At 42.1% G+C, this 21,231-nt stretch overlaps 1 protein-coding gene across 5 annotated transcripts in view; it reads right to left on the reverse strand.

Moving 5' to 3' along the window:
• Positions 1-260: 260 nt before the first annotated feature.
• The window catches only part of GTF2I (general transcription factor IIi), a 90,168-nt gene continuing 69,197 nt past the window's right edge, over positions 261-21,231 (reverse strand). For all 5 annotated transcript variants that reach the window (XM_066577086.1, XM_066577077.1, XM_066577069.1 and 2 more), the window contains 5 exons: positions 20,893-20,921; positions 18,119-18,160; positions 16,752-16,793; positions 2,021-2,084; positions 261-1,318 (listed from right to left, as the gene is read on the reverse strand). In XM_066577086.1, the coding sequence (XP_066433183.1) occupies positions 2,035-2,084; positions 16,752-16,793; positions 18,119-18,160; positions 20,893-20,921 (163 nt within the window). In that variant the 3' untranslated portion in view covers positions 261-1,318; positions 2,021-2,034. The remainder of the gene's footprint in view (positions 1,319-2,020; positions 2,085-16,751; positions 16,794-18,118; positions 18,161-20,892; positions 20,922-21,231) is intronic.

Below are 21,231 nucleotides of genomic sequence, written 5' to 3' on the forward strand. Positions count from 1 at the left end.
TGCAACCCTTTCTGTCAACGTGTTGTTTACCTCCACATGATCCCCTTTCATTGGATAGATCTCCTTGATCACATCATTCTGAGTCCCAGTTCCACAAAGTTGACATATTTTGTAATATTGGGCCCAGGTAGTTTAGCACTTCTGAGCATTCTCTTTCAAAGTCATTCAGATCATTCAATTTTTTTTAAGTCCCTGCCAAATAGCCACAGTTTTTAGTATAAATATTCCAAGGAACGAAGTCACGAATGAACAAGCTCAGCTCCTAGAAAACTATTTATTGGTTGCAGGGTAATACATTACATTGGATTAGTCTTAGTAAAGTACAATAAATACAGGCATGAAAGGCAAAATGTATTATTTTTTTCCTAAGATACTCAGAATGCGGTTCCTTTCATAATATAACTTAATACAGCTTGAGGGCTCAGTCACACGGGCGCATCAGCATCCGTACACCGGTGCCGATGCGCCCGGGTGACTGACAGAAGACGGCCGTACCTGAAGATGGCCGTCTCTCTCCAGCGCTGATGAAAGAACACATGACTGGCAATGAAGCCAGTCATGTGTTCTTTCCTCCGGCGCTGCAGAGAGACGGACGGCCGCCTTCAGGTACGTTCGTCCCCTTCCTGCAGTAACACGGGCACCATTGCGCCCGTGTGACTAAGGCCTTAGGCTAGTTTTACGCAGTTTTTTTTCCAAAAATGCCGCTCTTTTTGGTGTTTTGACTCAGTGATAGTATTTTTTGTCATAAAAAAAACTGTGACCAGATGTTTGGTGAAGGTCAATAGTAAAAAACAAAGCGGTAAAATTTGGTTTTTTTATACCGCCAGTTTTTCTCACTTTTACTGCATTTTTTTGGCTCCATGGTATTTTGTTTTTGCAAATCACAGCATGCACTGGTTTTGGCAGGTTTTCCCACAGTTGTCTCTATAGGAAAAAACACACCAATTAAAAAAAACACATGTATGAATAAAAAATGGCAATTAAAAAAAAAAAACATAAGCATCAGTCAAAAACACATGCGATTTTTCTGGTGTTTTTTTCCCACTCAGAAAATGCCTAAAACTAGCCTTAAAGAGTTATTCCCATCTGATACGTAAATGCCAGATAGGTGTGGGTACCACCTCCCCAAGTAGGTGAGGCTGGATATATCATATATGTGTAAGATGGGAATGCCCCTTTAATGAATAGAAGTCAATTTGTAATAGATGCAGAAGACATGCAATGTATTTTATAAATGGACCATTTTCAAATTTCAGTAAACTGGTTGTCCATCTTCAATAATTCACATTCTCTCATATCTTTTTCCTCTGAAGGTCTCCTAGAAAATAAAGCATAAAGATCAGATAATCATATCAATATATGGAAATAATGTATCTACAAACCATCTAATCAAATATGTATACTGTATTCATTGCCAGCCTTGACTGCACAGGGCCAATGGCTCACTCATGTTATCCCACTTGATCAGCTGGCTGCAGGGAGCAGGCTCTGAGGGATACTGATGGGCGAGCTCTAGATTACACAGCCTACTCTTCTCTGCCACAGTCCAGCCCGTCCATACCTCCTTCAGCTAAACTTCAACAAGGAGGGTGCAGCATTTTTAGTGCCATCACACTCATATGATCAAGGTCTTGTCCTGCTCCTCACACCATCAGGACTCCAATGAAGGTGGATCTAGTCGTTCTATTATTTATAACCAGATTCTGGCTGCTAGAGGTATGTGGTTGTCACTGTTTATGGGGTGAAAGGGTACTGTGGCTGTATGTATCAGCATAACGTTTTTATTTTTCTGTCAATGGAGCTGTATGAGGGCTCGTTTTTTGCAGGGTGGCTTGTAGTTTTAATTTGTGGAATCCTAGCCTAATTCTAATACAAATATTATTACTGTCACTATTACTTTCATTATGTTCAGCCTAAAGGGGCTCTTCTACTTCAGGCTATTGATGACCTATCCTTTCCTGTGTAGTTTATAACCAGCTACATTCTGCATATCATAGCAATAATACAAAAGCTCCCTTACCTCCTTGGAAACTTTCACCATGTTGGGTCTGACTCCTGCTTTATATTACATTCAACCTTTAGGTCTGTTAAAAAGAAGACAGAAACTGCTTAAAGGGGTTGTCCCGCGCCGAAACGGGGTTTTTTTTTTTCAACCCCCCCCCCCCCCCCCCCGTTCGGCGCGAGACAACCCCGATGCAGGGACCTAAAGAAAGCTTACCGGAGCGCTTACCTTAATCCCCGCGCTCCGGTGACTTCTATACTTACCGGTGAAGATGGCCGCCGGGATCCTCTTCCTCCGTGGACCGCAGCTCTTCTGTGCGGTCCATTGCCGATTCCAGCCTCCTGATTGGCTGGAATCGGCACGTGACGGGGCGGAGCTACACGGAGCCGGCATTCTGCACGAGCGGCTCCATTGAAGAGAGCAGAAGACCCGGACTGCGCAAGCGCGGCTAATTTGGCCATCGGAGGGCGAAAATTAGTCGGCTCCATGGGAACGAGGACGCTAGCAACGGAGCAGGTAAGTATAAAACTTTTTATAACTTCTGTATGGCTCATAATTATTGCACAATGTACATTACAAAGTGCATTAATATGGCCATACAGAAGTGTATAGACCCACTTGCTGCCGCGGGACAACCCCTTTAAGTGTTCTATAATACAAAATGCATTGCACGTCTTTTATGGTTCTTAATGGAGAGGAATAGAAAAGTTTTTTGTTTTTTTTATTCTGCTGTTGAACAGTAAAGTGTAACTCTTAGTTTATGATGTATTCTCTTGATGTATTGTATTGAAGAAAATACAATATAACTAACACATTAATACATGAAAGTAATAGGACATTTTAAATAAATGAATATAAATCCAATTAATTCAAGTGCATTATAGATCTAATGGTATTAAATAACCAAGGAATGAGAAAGGGAACTAAAATAGTAGCATGGGGGTGTAGGATAGGGTAGGAAGGATTGAGTTTACATTGGGGACATGTATACCATTATCTCTAGAAGGTACAGGAATGGATAAAACATATAGATGGTTAAAGTATGTTAAATTAGAGTTGGCCACTATCAAAGCATATAACCATGTTTAATTATATTTTTGGAAGAAGGTAAGAATAATAAAGTGAAATATTAAAGGGGTTGTGCTAAGTAATAGAGTTATCCCATATTCACCAGGAAGAAAATTAACTTGGTGGGGCTCGAGAAGGTCCCGCAATGAAAGCAGCTGATGTTGCACTTGTGTGCCACTGCTTCCTTCATTTCAATAGTGGTGCTGTAGATTGTCTGACCACACCAATTATAAAGTTATCCCCTATCCACATTATAACTTGGTCAACCCCCTTTGAAAGTTGAACCTTTGGAGGCTGAAGCTGAAACTGTGAGGCAGAGGTGTTCATAGAGCAGGAAATAAATTGTATATCTGCAGATCGGAGAAGAAAGCCTAAGTGTGTTAGATTTGTCTTAGATTGAATCAAAGGAAAGCAAGTCACGAGAAACCTGCCTGAAACCATAATGAGATACTTTAGTTTTATAGTGTCCTGCTGATGAATCTGGCAACTGATGAATGCAGAAAAGTACTGGGACACCTCTTGTACGGTGCCCCAGTATAGATATACCTCCCATAATGCTTAAAAGGTAAATACCTTCTTAAACCAACCCTAGATTGGGCATGCTTTTTTATTCGATCTATTGCACACACTCCATGGGATTTCGTTATACTGTAGTTCCTCTGTGAAAGAGCGAATTGTGTTATATGCAGGCGACATGTTGTTATTACTGGGAGATGTTGAAAGATCTATCTATGCAGCCAGCCATGACACTCATTGCAAACTTTGGGCAGCATTTCGGCCTATCTATAAATTAGGGTAAAACTGTCCTTCTGCTGCTGGATCCAGTCTCCCAGGTGACAATGGTTACAAAAGCACAGGTTCAAATCATCATATCCTTTAAAAATACGTGGATTGTCAGGCAGACTGATGTGGAATCTCAGTTTCCATGCTTTACACCTCTAAATGTCAATACCAAGTTTGCTGTGGGGTCCACAAGTCATTATACATAGATAGTCCCAGAAATGTGGCTGCTGATGCTGCACTGGGCCAAGGCATGTTACTTCTAGGTCTGAACAGGAGTGTAGTGGAGAAACAGACTGATGTCAGCGCTTACAGCGCAAGTCCATTAACGAGGTCCAAGCTGAAGGTCAGGGCAGGCAGCAAGAAATAGCAGAGACCAGAATACAGAGTTGAGGTCAGAATGGTCAATAAATTGTCAAACGTCAGAACCAGGAAAACACACAAACTTGGGCTTTGTCCTAATAGCTAATGAGACCAATTGCTTAGGCATGCTCCATTTGGGGAGGATGCCTAATATAACAGGAGATGGCTCGTAATTAGAAGGGGACTGGATTAGGTAGCATGTGCCAGCCCTTTAAATAGGGATAGAAAACGCAGGAACCAGAACTTGTGAAAAAATCTTCTTGCTTTATTGTTATACAAAGTGCTTGTTACATCAGGATGGTTGAAACTGGAGAACGCGTTTCAATTACATTGGTGAAAAAGGTTCAATATAATCAAAACGCATTCCCCAGTTTCAACCATCCTGATGTATGAAGCACTTTGTAGAACAATAAGGCAAGATTTTTTCACAAGCCCAGGTTCCCGTATTTTCTATGGCTATGCATTAAGAAAACTACTAGGACTGAGTGGTGGAGGGCGGGAGAACTTCCTTGCAGAAAAACAGAGTTGAAAGCTTGATTAACCTGCAGGAAGAGGAGGTCCTTTTCTTTGCTTTAAATAAGGAGGTGGGAGTGTGCACCAGCTTTACAGGCAGAGGCCTGGGGGCAAGCAGAGGCAGAAGCGTGGTGTTCAGCAAATGACAGTCGGCAGCTTCCACTTGCCACCCTAGGAGCAGCAGTAATGAGCCCTGATGGCACCTCCCCCCAGGCACCCTCATTTTTTTTTTTTTAACTCGTTTTATTGAAAGCTCTGTATTTTGTACAATAACTGAATAAAGAACTTTGGTTACATCATTAGCTCATTGCACTCATGTCGACAATGCTTTAGTACATTCCATTAACTCATACATTTGTTTCATTTTTTTTATGACAATATAGCTTCTTTGTAGTGTCAGTGGAGGGTATGATTCTTTGTTGGTTTTACTAGGTGTTTCTAGGCGTCACTGTCCTCCGCAAGTTATGGAACTGATCCTGTGTGAACACCATACTTGTTGACCCACACCATCTTTCCCACACTTTATTACATTTTTCAGGGCATTTTCTGTTTTTGTATACGATTTTTTCGTATGGCAGAACGGCATTAATGATGCTCTGCCATTTTGAAAGTGTCGAGGGGCGTCTGTCCATCCAACGTAGGGCTATTGCTTTCCGGGCATAAAATAATACCTTAGTGAGAAATATCTTGTCATGGTACTGCCATTATTCTTCATCTAGGAGACCTAACAGGCAAACTGCGGGGTCATGTGGTACTGGTATTCCCAGTATTTGTGTTAGGAACTCTATGATCTCTCTCCAGTATGCCTGAATGTCTGCGCAATTCCATATTAGATGGTTAAAATTTGCATTAGGTGCTCCGCACCGGTGACAGCGGTTGGTGGTTATCCGATTCATTTTTTGGAATCTGATCAGCGTTAGGTAGCACTGGTGTAAAATATATAATTGTGTTAGTTTGTTGTTTGCCGCCGGTGATACTGTGGTGTATATGGACATTGCTGTTTCCCAATCCTCACTAGTGAGGGTGAGAATAAGTTCTCTCCATCTCTGCATTACTGTCATTGGTGGGTCGGGAATTTTAGCTTGCAGTAGATGGGTGTACAGTACCGAAATCAGGCCTTTAGGTCCTTGTGTTCGCAATATGCCTATTAGTGGATATTGGGAAAATGTTTGTCTAGGTCCTGGAAACTGTGTGGTCAGTGCGTGTCGGAGTTGCAGGTATCTAAAGAATCCCGCCCTTGGAATCTGGTACAGTTGTTGCAATTGTTCAAAGGAGGCCAGCGTTTGGTCCACGTATACATGCTCTAGTGTGGTAACTCCTGAGTTTATCCAGAATTGTTTGCCCAGCAGATTCATCAAGTGTGGTAATGCCCTGTTGTCCCACAGGGGAGTCTCCAGAGGGGTGTTCTCCTGTCTATTTAGTGATTTGCATGTCTGCCACACGTTCACTGCTAGTCTTTGGATGGGTAGCATTTGTTTGGTCATTAATCCTGGTTTTTCCAGGAGGATCCAGAGCAATGTTTCTGCAAGGAAGTACATAAGGTGGTGCTCAGAGTTAGGGAGAGGCGCGCTCAATAGCCAATGGCGGAGATACCTAACCTGTCCCACCAAGTAATATAGTTTAAAGTCTGGTAGCGCCATTCCTGCCATCTCTTTAGGGCGCTGTAGAGTATCTAGACGTAGCCTGGCTCTAGAGTTTCCCCATATGAATGTTGTTATTAAGGAGTTAGTTTTTTTAAAGAATTTCTGTGGTACAGTTGTTTCTGTGTGCTCTAGGCAATATAGGTATTTGGGTAGTATTATCATTTTTATGTGGTTTATCCTGCCCGCTACAGATAGTGGTAGGGAGCTCCAGCTTTTCAATTTTTGCTGTAGGGTTGTCAGTAGGGGAGTGATATTTAACTCGAGGCTCTGGGTATGTTCTCTGGTGATGTGTATACCAAGATATTTAAATCTGGGGGTGATTTGTAATTTACAGAATACGTCTCCCATCCGCCATCCCTCTGGTCTTAGGGGCATAAAAGCGGACTTTTGCCAGTTGATGCATAGGCCTGAGAAATTTCCAAATTTATCTATCAGGGATATGGCAAGCGGCAGGGTGTTTCTAGGGTCTGACATATATAATATTATGTCGTCTGCATACAGGCCTATTCTGTTCTCTCTGGGCCCTATCTGGACGCCTTTATATGAGGTGTGCTGTCGGATTCTCAGGGCTAGGGGTTCGATTGCAATTGCAAATAGAAGGGGGGAAAGTGGGCATCCCTGTCGGGTCCCCCTGTGTAGTGGAAAGGAGGCGGAGGCCAGGCCGTTTACCGTTACCCTAGCTTAATATAGAATAGAGATCCATTTTATGAATGTGTCTCCGAACCCGAATTTCCGTAGAACTTCTATCAGGAATAGCCACTCGACGGAGTCAAACGCCTTAGCTGCGTCTAGTGAGGCCAGGGCCCAGTCTGATCTCCATCTCCACCCCACCTGTGTGATCACCTGTGTTCTTATGATGTTGTCCGATGTTGATTTACCCGGGATAAAACCGGATTGGTCAGGGTGTATAATTTTCCCTATGATTTGGTTTAGTCGGGTGGCTAGTATTTTAGTAAGGATTTTATAGTCCGTGTTTAATAGGGAAATAGGCCTATACGAGCCGCATTCCTCTGGGTTTTTGTCGGGTTTAAGGATGAGAACTATGTTCAGGCACCCTCATTTTAACAAAATAAAATTTCTTGATTAAATCAGAAGAATTAATATCCTTCTGGGACTCCCAGGATCTCTCCTCAGGGCCAGAACATTTCCAATCTAGCAGGAAGAAGATCTTGCCTCTTATCTTCTTAGCATCAAAGATTTCTTGGACCTCCAAGTCTTCTTCAGCAATAGCTGAAGTTTAAGGAGTTACAGAAGACTGAGAATATCAGTTGAGGACCAATGGCTTTAAGAGAGACATGGAAGGAATTAAGAATTCTCCAGGAAAACGGCAGATGGATCCTATACGTGACGGGGTTAATTTTACTCAAAATCTGGAAGGGACCATCAAGTGAAGGACCAATCTGAAACAAGGCATCCTCAGTATGTTCTTGGAAGACAGCCATGCTCTATCCCTGGGGGGAGTATTTTTTTTTTAAATAAAAGTATTTTTTATTAAACTTTTCCACTTTTTTACATATCTTTATAACATTTTAGTATACAACTGGTTTCCCCCCTCCCCCCTCCCCCCCCTGAGATCTCTCTCTCAACATATAGTCCTTTAAATGTATTATCTTTGTGCGTTCAAAGTCCTTCATCATAAACGATAGTATCAGTTCCTACGGTGTATATGTATTCTTTAGTCTTCATGTTGCTTGTCTTCTTTCGGTCTTCTTTTTTTGGTTCAGGGATAGTTGTTTTTACTGCTTGCAAGGGGCAGCCATGTACCTTCTATGCATTGTCTGGTCTCTCTCTCTCTCTCTAATCCCTTCTATCCTATCCTACCGCTTTAGACCTCTCCACTTTATTTTACAGCATAGCAAACTTGTAATTAGCTCTGTTTTGTTTAATAAACTTTATATATACCAAGTACGTGTTTCTTTATGATTTTTTAAATCTACACATCAAGTCCCCGGTTTACAGGTGTCACCTCACACGGCTCACCATCCCACCCCCTATATGTCTGGTCTGCCATCATTTATTTGGCTCTGGGCATGTATCCATCTCAGCCATATATCCTCGTATTTTTGGCTGGTCTTGCGTTTGGTGTATATACTCCTCTCCCACGGTAAAATTTGGTTGACCTTGTTTTTGAATTCTCCCAGCGTGGGCGGTTCTTTATCTAACCACCGCTGTGCTATTGTTTTTCTAGCTATGTACAATAATCTGGATACCGCCAGTTTTTCATGGTCGTCTAACGGAAGGTCCTGTGTATATCCCAGAATGCACACGTATGGTGTAAAGTCCATATGTATGCCAAACGCCGCGTTTATTGCGTTTCTTATTTTCACCCAATATCTATGCAATTTCGGACACCTCCATAGCATGTGGATTAGGTCCGCCGTGTGGGTTTTGCACCTTGCACATATCGGAGAGGTTCTTTTTCCTATATTATACAAGAAGGCCGGGGTGCGGTACACTCTGTGTATTAGGAATATTTGCGAGACTCTGTGTGACTCGTTCAGAGATAGTTTAGGTGTCATTTGTAGGATTTCCTCCCAGTGCGACTTCTCAATGGGCCCTATGTCTGCTTCCTATTTTGCTTTTGCTAGTATCGGGTTGCGTGCGTTAATCGTGTCCTGTATGTGGGAGTATATTACAGATATTTTTCCCGCTGTGGTGGTGGCCGTCCCTATTATGTCCGCTACTATATTCGTTGTCACTGTTATTTCCTCCGAGTTCTTTTCCGCTTGTATGGCGTGTCTGAGCTGCAGATATTTATAGAAGTCACTATTGGGGATGTCATAGTTCTGTTTTAGCTGCTGGAGAGTTTTCAGCTCTCCCCCCCCTCCAGTATCTGGACCATTCTCCTAACTCCCCTGTCTTTCCACCCTTGGAAACCTTGTAGTTTTTTGATTTCTGGTAGGTATGGGTTATTCCATATGGGGGTATACTGTGTGCAGCTTTTTATATCAAGCATGTTTCTGGTCTTCCACCATACTTTATGTATCAATAATAACGTGGGGGTGGTTTGACCGTTTTTTTTAAACGCTCCGCGTTCCAGAGTTTCGAACAGATGTGACCCGGTGAAAAGATTTTTAAGGATTCTGAAACTGGCATCTTGTATCTCCTCTGTCTCCCATCCCCTGAGGTGTTGCAGCTGGGAGGCCATGAAGTATGAAAACGGGTTGGGCAAGGCCTTTTTCCTTTGGGTTGTATAGTAATTCCAGTTTTATCCTAGGTGCCTTCCCTCCCCATATGAGTTCTCTAAACAGTCCCTTGGCCTTGTGGAAGAATTTTTGTGTTATCCAGTGTGGGGAGTTGTGTATTAGATATAGCAGCTGTGGCATCCAAATCATTTTTATAAGATTCACTCTTCCTATGATTGTCATGGGTAGTTTGCGCCATATGTGAAGTTTTTGTTTCCATTTTTCCATAAGCGGTTCTAGGTTTATTTTCCCGTACTCACTAACCTTTTTCGTAATTTTAACTCCCAGATATTTGATTGTTGGGGTACATTTCAGGGTTATTTCTCTATTAGCGATTTGCATTTCTGGGGTGTCTATTGGTAGTATTTCGGATTTAATCCAATTGATGGCGAGTCCCGAGAATGCTCCGAATTCTTTTATTACATGCATCGTGGTTTTCAGAGATTCTTCCCCATCCCCTAGGAATAGTAGCATATCATCCGCATATAAGGTGATTTTCTCCTCCATGTTTCCTCTACGGAATCCCACTATTCCCTGGTGTGATCGGATTTTACACGCTAGGGGCTCTATTGCTAGCGCAAACAGGAGTGGCGATAATGGCCACCCCTGCCTCGTTCCTCTATGTAGTGGGAATGCCTCTGAGGATCCCCCGTTGATGGACACGTCCGCCTCCACTGTAGCATAGAAAAGTTTTACCCATCTCACAAATGTTGGGCCGCATCCCATTTTTTCTAGTACCTTCCACAGGTATTGCCACTCGACGCTATCAAACGCCTTGGCCGCGTCTAACGAGCATATGATTCTACCTCCGGTGTTATCTACGGGTATTTGTAGGTTTAGGAATACCCTACGGATATTTGTTGCCGTTGACCTTGCTGGTATAAACCCGCTCCGGTCCGGGTGCACCAGGGTGGATGCGACTTTTGATAACCGATTGGCTAGGATTTTAGCTATAATTTTAACATCTACGTTTAATAACGATATTGGCCTATACGAGTCCATCAGCAGGGGGTCCTTTTCCGGTTTTAACAGAATTATTATTTTTGCTTTTCGCATTGTCCGTGGCAGTTCCCCTTTCTGTTCCGCCTCCGCCATTGTCTCTAGAAGTTGTGGCAATAGAATATCTGCATGCTGTTTGTAAAATTCTATTGGGAAACCGTCCTCCCCTGGGGCCTTGTTATTTTGCATGTCTTTTACCGCCTCTTGCATCTCCTCCAAGTCTATTGGTGCATCTAGGAACTCTCTCTGTTCCTCCGTCAATCTGTGTGTTATGTCCGCCAAGTATTCCTCAATTTGTTCTATTGTTTTACCCAGTCTCGAGGAGTACAGGGAGGAGTAGAATTCCCGTGCGGTCTCTCTTATGGATGCTGCATCTCTAACAATCTCGCCTTGTGTGTTTTTTAGTTTTATGATATATGTGGGGCTAGTTTGTGCTCGGGCTATAACTGCCAGCATATGTCCCGTTCTTTCTCCCTCTTCTTAGTATGCCTGTTTCCGGAACCCATTTTTGGTGGCTGCTGTCTCTAGTGAGTGTTTGTTAAGGGCCTCTTGGGCTTGTTTCCATAAATTGAGTGTTGTTATATTTTTCTCTTTTATGTAGTTTTCTTCCGTTTCTTTTAATTTTTCCCGTAATTTTTGGCCTCTTTCTCTATGTCCCTTCTTTGCCTGGGTGATTTGCTGTATATATACCCCCCTCATATATGCCTTCATGGCCTCCCAGCAGACTGTCATACTTGTAGTATCTTTGTTTAGAACAAAGTATTCCTCTAGTGTTGTTTTCACATTTTCCTTGCTTAGTATGTTTAGCCAATGCGGGTTCAAGTTCCATCTCTTTTGGGAGTGGCTATCAGTGTTACCGTGCTGTAGGTCCAGGCGTAGCATGGAGTGGTCAGATATAACTCTTGGTAGGTATTCTATTGAGATTATATCCCTGTATATCTGAATATTCCCCACTGCTAGGTCTATTCTAGATAAACATTGATGTGTAGTTGAGTAGCAGGAGTATTGATTATGTGTGGGGTACCGCGTTGTCCATATATCTATCAATGATATTTCATTTATTAGTTTGCCAAGTGATGTCAGGTCCCTTTCCTCGTTTACGTTTCCTGCCCGTAGTCTGTCCCGTGTAGGGTTAATGACCGAGTTAAAGTCGCCTATTATAAGGACTGGGATGTCCGGTTTATCTGTTAGGAATCCTATTACTTGCCGCATTATCGTGTTATTATATGGTGGCGGGATATATACTGAAACTATAATGCATGTGTAGTTGTAGATTCTGCAGTGTAGGCATATAAAGCGGCCTTCTGGATCGATTTTGCGTGTTAGGCATTTAAACGGTATATTCCTGTGTACCACTATACTGACCCCTCTGGAGTACCTCGTGTGTGTGGAGTGGAAGCTCTGTCCCACCCCCCCCTACTTTAAGTGTGTCTGTGTTGTCTTTTGATAGATGTGTCTCCTGCAAGCAAATAATAGCCGGACCTTGCTCCTTGATGGCTTGTAATATTGCTGACCTTTTTGTCTGGTCACTCATACCTCTCACATTCCACGAGACGATCCTGACCTTACTACTCATTCTCCTTATTTTTTGCCTTCCTCAGGGTTACTATTTTCTGAGCAGCACCACCCCTTTTTATTTTTGTGAGTGAGTCGCACTGGGAGGATCCGTATCTCTGTATTTGTGACTCTCCCACGCCTCTCCGTGTATATGCATGTGTATATGTACTACTGTCAGTTCTCAGCAATGAGTCTCTCCAGTGAAGTTTTGGCCTAGCCCCCCGCATCCACCAATACATACATTTATCCACCTGTACTGTACACATTTTCGTTATTTGCAACACACTTTTCATTTGTACATTTACATTAACATTTCTTCCCCTTATCCCTCCCTGAACCATTTTTCTATCGTATAACCTTATCCCTTCTATCTGTAAATTGTTTAACATTTCCCAGCTATACGAGAGAGACCAAACAACAAACACCCTCAACATGTAACTCACTGATCCGTTGTCTTCCAATCGGATCGGGGTACCAGTCCTCCATTCTCCTGCGCGATGCATCCTGTCGTCCCAGGAGCTCCTTTCAGAAGTTTTGAGTTCCCTTCGAATAAACGTTTCTTTCGGCGTTACCTCTTCATGGTGACTTACGCGGCGATCTTCCCCTCCGAATTTGTTCTTCACTTTGATCTATCCAGTCGCTGGCTTCTTTTGGGCTTTCAAAGAAGTGCGTCGTACCCAGGGCCGCCACTCTCAACTTGGCTGGGTACAGCATTCCATAAAGGCACTTGCAGATTTCGCAGCCGTCTTTTTATTTCTATAAATGTTGCGCGCTTCTTTTGTATCTCCGTAGAGAAGTCTGGGAAAAAGGAGACTTTCGCGCCATTAAATTGAATTTCACCCTTTTCGCGGGCCTTTTGGAGTATGATGTCTCGGTCTCTGTAGTGCAGTATTTTGATGAGTATCGGCCTGGCGGGAGCCCTCCGGGGGAGGGGTCGTGTATGTACACGATGGGCTCTTTCAATTGCAAACATCGTCGTTAGGGCGTTTCTTCCAAACAGCTCGGGCAGCCATGTTTCAAAAAATTCTGCCGGGTTTCTTCCTTCCGCTTTTTCTGGGAGGCCCACAATCCGCACGTTGTTCCTTCTTGACCTATTTTCTAGGTCGTCTACTTTGTTCTGTAGATATTGTATGTCATGCAGGTTTTTTTCCACGTCTCGTTGCATTGGTTGTATTACGTCTTCTACGTCACTTATTCGTTGTTCGGTTTCTGTTAGACGTTCTGATATTTTTCGCACATCTTGCCGTAGCAGGTTTACATTACTTTGCATCGCACCCATTTGCATGTTAAGGTTGCTCAGCGATGCGTTGCATTTGGTGATTTCGCTGAAGATTTCTTTCAGCGTGGGTTCTCTGGCATTTCTCGCGTCTACTTGTCTTTGGTCTTTTATGGCAGAATCATCTGTATTGTGGGAAGCATCCCATGTGCCACTATCTGGTGTGCTTGCATAATTTGCGCTGTGTGCATCATTATCTGGATTACTTGAATTGTTTATGCTTTCTCGCATATGGTGGTCAGCCGCATTGATGTTAACTGCGCCATCTTTTTTGCGGTTGGGGCTGTCTGCGTTACTTATGGCTTCTTGTCTGTAGTTGTCAGCGTTTTGCACAGTGTGTGAGCTGCTGTGCACATCTTTATTTTGGCTGTGCTTATTAGGGGTTACTTCTGTGTTTGCCTTGTCTGTCCATTCTTTACTTTTCATTCTTTCTGTATTCCCTGTGTATGTGGCTTCTTCCTCCCTCCTGCTCCCGCCATTTGTGTGCTTCCTTTTGGGCTCCCCTGCTCCTCTATGTCTCCCCTCTGCTGCTTAGGGCTTATGGATGTCTCTTTTCTGCCCCCCTCCTCCCTGGCATACCTCGCCAGCTTGCGTGCCGTGTCTGCACTGCTTGTGCTGGGGCGCGGTATCAGCGTTCGTGGCTCTCTCCCGCCGGCGCCATCTTGCTTTTGCTGGATGCCGGCTTCTTCTCCTTCTCTCTCTCTTTGCCGCGGACCATTTTCTCCGCGGGTGTTTGTCTGGCCGCCGATGCTCTCCGCTGTGCCTCCACAGTGTTTTTCGGCTTTTCGCCGGCTCTGGGACCCGTTAGCAGGATGAATTTGTTAGCTTTTAGCGGAGCTACTCTGAGACGCGGCCGCTCACATCGCCGGTCAGGCTCCGCCCCCCCCCCCCCCCCCCCCGGGGGAGTATTTAAAAGGTCTTCTCTTTTTATCAGCTTGAGTTCCAGCATGAGTGAAAGAGTCTCTGGTCTGGGCCCAAATTTTTTGAAATACCCGAAGACACTGATTCACTGCTGGCACATCAAAGGAAGAGTAGGCAGGCAATGGTACATGAGGATGCTGAGCATAGACTATGAAGAATGCTGTGGTTCTGGATTGATTGATATGATTATTGTGAGAAAATTTAGCCAAGCTAAGAAGAGATGACCATATTTCCTGCTGTGTGGATACAGAGTGATGGAGGAACAGTTACACAGATTAATTAGTGTGCTCAACCTAGCCATTAGACTGGGGATGATACTCAGAGGAAAAATCTAGAAAGTATAACATCATCAAACTGCATAAAGCTTTCCAGAAATGCGATGTGAATTGAACTCCACGATCAGAGACAATATTAAGTGAAACTCCAAGCAACTTGAAGGTATGTGCTTCAAACGCATGTGTCAGGTGGGAAGCAAAGGGCAGACCTGGGAGAGAAGCAAAGTGAGCAATTATGAAGAGTCTATCGACTACCACCCAAATCACATTGTGACCAGAAGCACTAGCAAGATCTTGAAGAATTTGTGGTTTTAGGACTGGAATAGCAGAGCAGACAGTGGGTATAGCAGCAGGTGCTCCAACAAGGGATCTGGGGTGAGCCAGTTGATGACTGATGAGTGTGGCTGAAACCAAGGAAGTCACGACAACACTTAGTTTATAGACCTGGGTAGAACCAGCAGTGAAATCTTTCTGGGCAGAATTCCAATTTGCAGATCCAGAGGGACAGTGACACATTTGATGACTTTAGACAGGAGCTCCCCATTAAGTAACAGAGATGGGCTTCTTCAGGGAAGGCTTGGATATCCTATGCTTTACCACGAGATCCTGGCAGATGAAATTCCTGACAGTGCCGGAGTCTAGATATGCCTCCATAGAGAAGGCACTATAGTTCAGAGATGCAGGAAGCAAGAATTTTGGAGAGGCCTCTAAGGCAACCTCTCTTACTGGCCCTAGATGGCGGAGTTTCCCTGGCTTGACTGGGCATGAGTTTAGGTAGTGCCAATTACCATCGCAATACAGGCATTTATTTTGTGTCCGCCTTCTCAGGTGTTCCTCAGATGAATGCATAGTTTGTTTCTACCTCCATATGCTCTATAGTGAAAAGAGCACGGGGAAATTAGTTTCTCTAGACTACTTCAGAGACCAGACAAGTTTTCTTTTTCTCACAAGAGTCTTAACGTAGGTGTTCTCTGAAATAAATATATAAATTCTTGAGGTGGAATTCCGCAGCATGAACATTGAGCTATTAGGTTCAATAGAACCTAAAAGCTCCGGGGTAACGCTGCGGATTTCCGCTGCGTAAAACGCGGCAGAAATCCGTCCGTGGGCATTAGCAATAATTCTTGATAATATTGCCTTGCTTTTCTCTTTTCTATAGACATGTTATCCCTCCATCATTAACAATTCCACCTAAACATTCAAAATAAATGGGAGACAGTTATAGGCCCCATTTTAGATGAACTATGGAATACATTTTAGAGTGTACTCCTGCCAAATCTTTTAGTGAGACCTGTAGACTATCACACCTATTTCTTTTGCATAGGGTATACAAGAGTCCGGTATTGTTACATAACATTGGTGTTAGAACCGATTCCCGATGCCCCAAGTGTGGGATGGGTGAGGCACATGGTCTGGGAGTGTTCAGTTAAGGCCCTTTTGGAGGGAGGTTTTGCGACTTAAACAGATGGTGTTCAGATTTCTGTAGAGACAGTCGGTATACTGGGATATTTGGGTGACAAAGAAATGTAGAGTAGAATATCATTAGGTACTATGTTATAGCAGACTAGAAAATTAATAGCTATGTATTGGATTCAGTCTATTCCACACAGTATATCACAATATGTTAATAGAATGAAGTAAGTCATCAGATTAGAAAGAGGAGTATACCAAAAGAGAAAGTTAGAAATGATGTTTGAACATATTTGGGGTGGTCCATGGTTGGATACCCATTGTCTTCCATCAAGCTATTTATGAAGAAACCTTTTTGATTTTATTTGTCGAATGTTTTTCAAATAATTGTTTGTGAAAGAGCTTTAGAAATGCAGCTCCTACCTTTCCCAAGGAGATCTCTCTTTTATATGTGCCTATGGTAAATGGGTTGGCTCTCAGGTAAAGGTCAACTTGTCTACACTGGAAAATGCATGTATATGTGTCATTGTTCACTCTGTGTGGAAGAGCAGCTAGAGGCCAACATATATGTTTTTCGACCCTTTCTTGGAAAAAATGTACACATGGCTAAAATGGAATTTTATCAGCTGCTGAAATTGTCCAGATCCTCTTTTGCCCCTGTGAGATGTATTGGGTGTGGGTGTAGGGGCATTTATAGAGGAAAGTTGGTTCCAGTAACCTTTTTTTAATGTAATAAAAATCATCTGATAAAAAAAATACCTTCTGATGCTGGTTCTGTCGTATGAATCGTGTGAGATTCACCTGTAAATAAGGGAAACAATAGGCTGGATAATTAGTTCACTTTACTGTTTCATCTTTCAGAAGTAAAACACCGCAGGTGGTCAGGCAGCGTTTTACAGCTTTGGAGCTGGTGGTAACTCAGCATGCTGCCACGTATGGCAGCAAAATTGTACTGAGAACATCTGTTTTCTTTTTTTTATATATTTTATGTAATTGTGTATGGGCGCCCATATATACCTGCCCATAGAAAACGTTGGGCTAGATCTCACGTATATACATGGCAAAATAAAACATTCTGTGTTGTTTTTTGCGCTTGTGTATTATGCAATTCCGGCATACTAATGTGACGGGAACAGCATAAGACAATGTAATTGATTGCCTGCGAGTTACCACGTATCACACGGGCGTAAAGCGCCCACGTAATACGCAGTAATCATACACTTGTGTGAGCCCAGCCATAGATAGTTATGTTCACCTGTTCATGTAGAGGTCTCTGCAAGTACTCTGTAGGAGTCTTATGTTTTGGGGTTCCAGTATGTAGCTCTCGGTGTCCTTGGCTACAAGACTCCAGAATGTGGCTTCTACAATCTGCGGTGATCTGGTGAATCTCTATATGCGTGTCCTGATGCCCCTATGAGTTGTGTGGGGTCTTGCAGCCTGAGGGCTCTGTAGGTGTTTGTCCTGGAGCTTCGGTGTGTGATGTAAGGGTTCTGCTTCTTCACATTTCTCTGCACTGACACCACAATGCAATCTTAGAATTGTTACAACTGCTGGACCACTTCTTCACTGGGTTATGTATATGTGACTGCATAATCCTATAATTGCCTCACATCCCAAATTGTGTTCCCGAGATACCCCATTAGAAGAAAGCAGCTGTTTTCTATCTCTCTATTTCATAGAGTATCTAAATGGAGAGCATTCTATCTTCTTACTATGGAACATCAATTTACACCCCCTCCATCTTCAACATGGAAGTTTTCTGCTATATACAGAAATAGGCCTTTACATGAGGACCGATATATTCATACTTCATTTACAAGAACAACTAATTGACTAAGGTTACCTTAAAATTAAAAGTGAAATATCACTTTACAATAACAATTTCACATTCATTTTTGTTGTTTTGTTTGCTTGGGGGGGGGGGTCTTTATACCATTCAGTATGCACTAAAATGACTTGTCACATGCTGGTATATCAAGTATACATATGGATTTAAGGCTTTATGACATTTCTGGTGTATGTTTTTGTTACTTTGCATTCAGTGAACTAATGAGCCCGCATATCAGCACAATCCAGGCAGAATAACTGTCCAAGATGATCTTTAGTAACTAAGGCAGAGCATTTACCGGATTCTGTGGATGGCCTGGACTCACTTTCATCTGTTAATTCTGAAATGTAAACAAATGGCAACATAGTTAGAAGATATAAAACCTAATGAAAAGAAATACGGAAAAAAAAATTACAGGTGAATGGAAGAGGACTACTGAAGACATCTATCAACACAACCAAGTATAGATATTAGAATAGACAAGCAGCAAATAAAACAAGTGAGAAACAATATATTGACTTATTACACTAGTAATCTTTACTAAAGATTAAAAAGACTGAAAAACTACTTTCTGATAGTATAGTAAGAAGAAAATTTTGAATATAAGGTAATTAAGGCCTCACGTCCATGTCCGTACAGGTAAAACACTGCGTGTCTGCCCGCAGCATTTTACTGGTGTTTCTAAATACTGGCTCTGCCAGCAGAGACCACTTATGGGCAGTGAGTGTACTGCGCATACCTGTGTATCACACGCACGGGGTCATACGCACTATGACGCTGTCATTTTTTTTAAAATTACCCACTGTGTTTGATAGTGGGGTTGCGTATGAAATCACTGCATGTATGTTAATGCAGACAGAGCGGCATACAGCTGTGATAGCTCAGAGAACAAAGAAGCTGTTTTGTATATGCAAACAGATTCATTGTTCTCGGAGCTTTCAGTTCTCAGCGGGACACCAGCTGAAAGAATACTATCAGCGAAAAAAAATCAGGGTGCGGCGCTGATAAGATTCATTGCTGATTTCTATCTGGCAAGAAATCCCTGATGAACAAGTAGTGCATGAAAAGTGCACGATGGCTGCACGTTTAGACGCAATGGTTATAGCTAAAAATATGGCTTTTGAGCGACAATCGTTGTGTCTAAATAGGCCTTAATTATACATCCTAATGCATAGTGTGGACCAGGTAAAGAGGGAAGCTTTGTTTATTTAGGCCCAGAGGGTTGCTTTAAGAAAACCTTCACTATTAAGTAAAGGCCCATTTAGACACAACTATTATCGCTCAAAATTCGCTCAAAAGCCACCTTTTGAGCGATAATTGTTCCGTGTAAATGTGCCCATCTTTCAGTTTTCTGCTGAACAATGGTTTTCAGTTTAGCTTGAAAACCATCGTTCAGCAGAACAGCTGATGAGACAGACCACATGCTGTGTTCTGCCCAGGGAGAGCTGATAACAGCTGATTGCTGTTCTCAGCTGTCAGACCCACCAGCAGAACCAAAGTGGAACAGCAGGCGGTCCTCTCAATAAATTCAGCTCCCAGCAGCTCACATGCTTACAGATTATGCAAGATGTGCGCTCAAAAAGCCATATTTTGAGTGATCATCTGTGTCTAAAGGGGCCTTAAACCTTCGCTGCAATTAGGGTATGTGTCACTACTTTATGCTGCCCTCAGACAAAGCTCCATAAACCTGGTAAAAGAGTCGCTTTAAAGAAATAATGTTTTTACTTATAAACCATTATTTTCACTTTACACAAGGTGTAACTAAGAATATATATGGCTGCAACACGTTATTTAAATCGCACATGAATAGTGTAATAGAAGACACAAAAAAAGCGTTGGGATTGTTTTTCATCATCCATCCCGAAAACATTAAAATAAAAGTTAATCTATTAGTGCCCATGGTTGTCATTTAACAGCTTTTTAATTTGAATTCTTTTAAGCTCAGTTCCCCATTTTACCATAGTTATCAAATGAGAACCACCTTATAAAACGTATTTGACAAGTCTAAAAAATAAAACAGCTGTTTTCTGATGTTTATTAAATTATTTGCAACATATTTCACAGTGCAAAATAAAAATTAGTTAAAATATAAATTGGGTACTAATGAGTTAATCAATACTTTTTATGTATCCCAAAATGTTTCTATTACAAATACAACTAGACCCATAGAAAACAAGCTCATATATGGGTACATCAAATGGAAAAATGAAAAAAGTTATACCTCTTGGAATGTGGCAACATAAAGACATTTCCATGACATGTGCTAATAGAGTAAAACATAAATAAAAACAAAAATAAACTCTACATATGTGGTATTTACGTACTGTAATCGTACCGACCCATACAGTAGATTAAAAGGTAACATGTAATATATGCAGCACAGTAAAGGGCGGTAAATTTAAAATGCTACAAATAATGGCAGAATTTCTTTTTTTTTATCATTTCACTAGAAAAAAAGCTGAGGGGTTTGTTGAAGTTTTATTTTTTTTTTAAGGCGTCATGTCAGCCTCTGGCCTCTGATGGCCATGAATCGCCTAATGTCCATAGCCCATGATTTTTTGAAAATGTAGAGGAAAAGACAAAAAGGGTTGCAGTGGGAAGAGATTAATAAAAAGTTAATTAATAAGTTATAAATGGCTCAAAATAAATCCACTGAAAAATAGAGCTAATCCAGCAAAAAATAAATCCTCATGCAGCCACGTCAATAAGATAAAAGCAAAAAGTTATGGCTCTCTGAAAGCTGTACATTGGTTGGAAACATTGGGTCAATATTTAAAGAGGATTTCCACCCAAAATGTAAAAACATATCAGAGAACTACTAACAATGCAATAATAGTAGTAGTAAGCCAAGGATATCTAAAATCACAGCATGTACTCTGCAAGTCCTAATATCATGAGTTAACACAATTGTGATGTGAGGTTTCCTATACAGCAGGCTCTCAATACACAGAAATCATACAGTGGTCAATACTAGATGCAATAAAAACATGTTTATATACCGAAAAGAAAACTACAGAAAGATGAAAAACGTTTTCTGACCAGTAGAGCTTTTCACCTCAAAAATATACTTACGGTTGTTAAGCACCAGCCCAGGAAACGGCCTACAAAAGAGAATACTCATTTTAATTAACCTTATTCAGATGGTGGTCTACGGCCAAGAGGGAGATAAGTTTTGTGTTGTACAGGTATAAAGTTAGGATAGGGATTCATATGAATGTGTCGCTTTGCATAACAGGTGGAGTCATACAATTTGATCACAATGTCCACGAAGATGATTATGCTTGAGGAAGACCCAATTCTGGGGTTAAAACGCATAGGTTTTCTTTGTTTGTTCTAAATAAAATTGAAGCTATATTCTAAGAGGGTTAGTGGGGTTGCTGCCAGCTTCCACTGGAGCCACGTCCATTCTAG

Source organism: Eleutherodactylus coqui, chromosome 1 (genome assembly GCF_035609145.1).
Source record: "Eleutherodactylus coqui strain aEleCoq1 chromosome 1, aEleCoq1.hap1, whole genome shotgun sequence".
In the NCBI taxonomy this organism is placed as follows: Eukaryota; Metazoa; Chordata; class Amphibia; order Anura; family Eleutherodactylidae; genus Eleutherodactylus; species Eleutherodactylus coqui.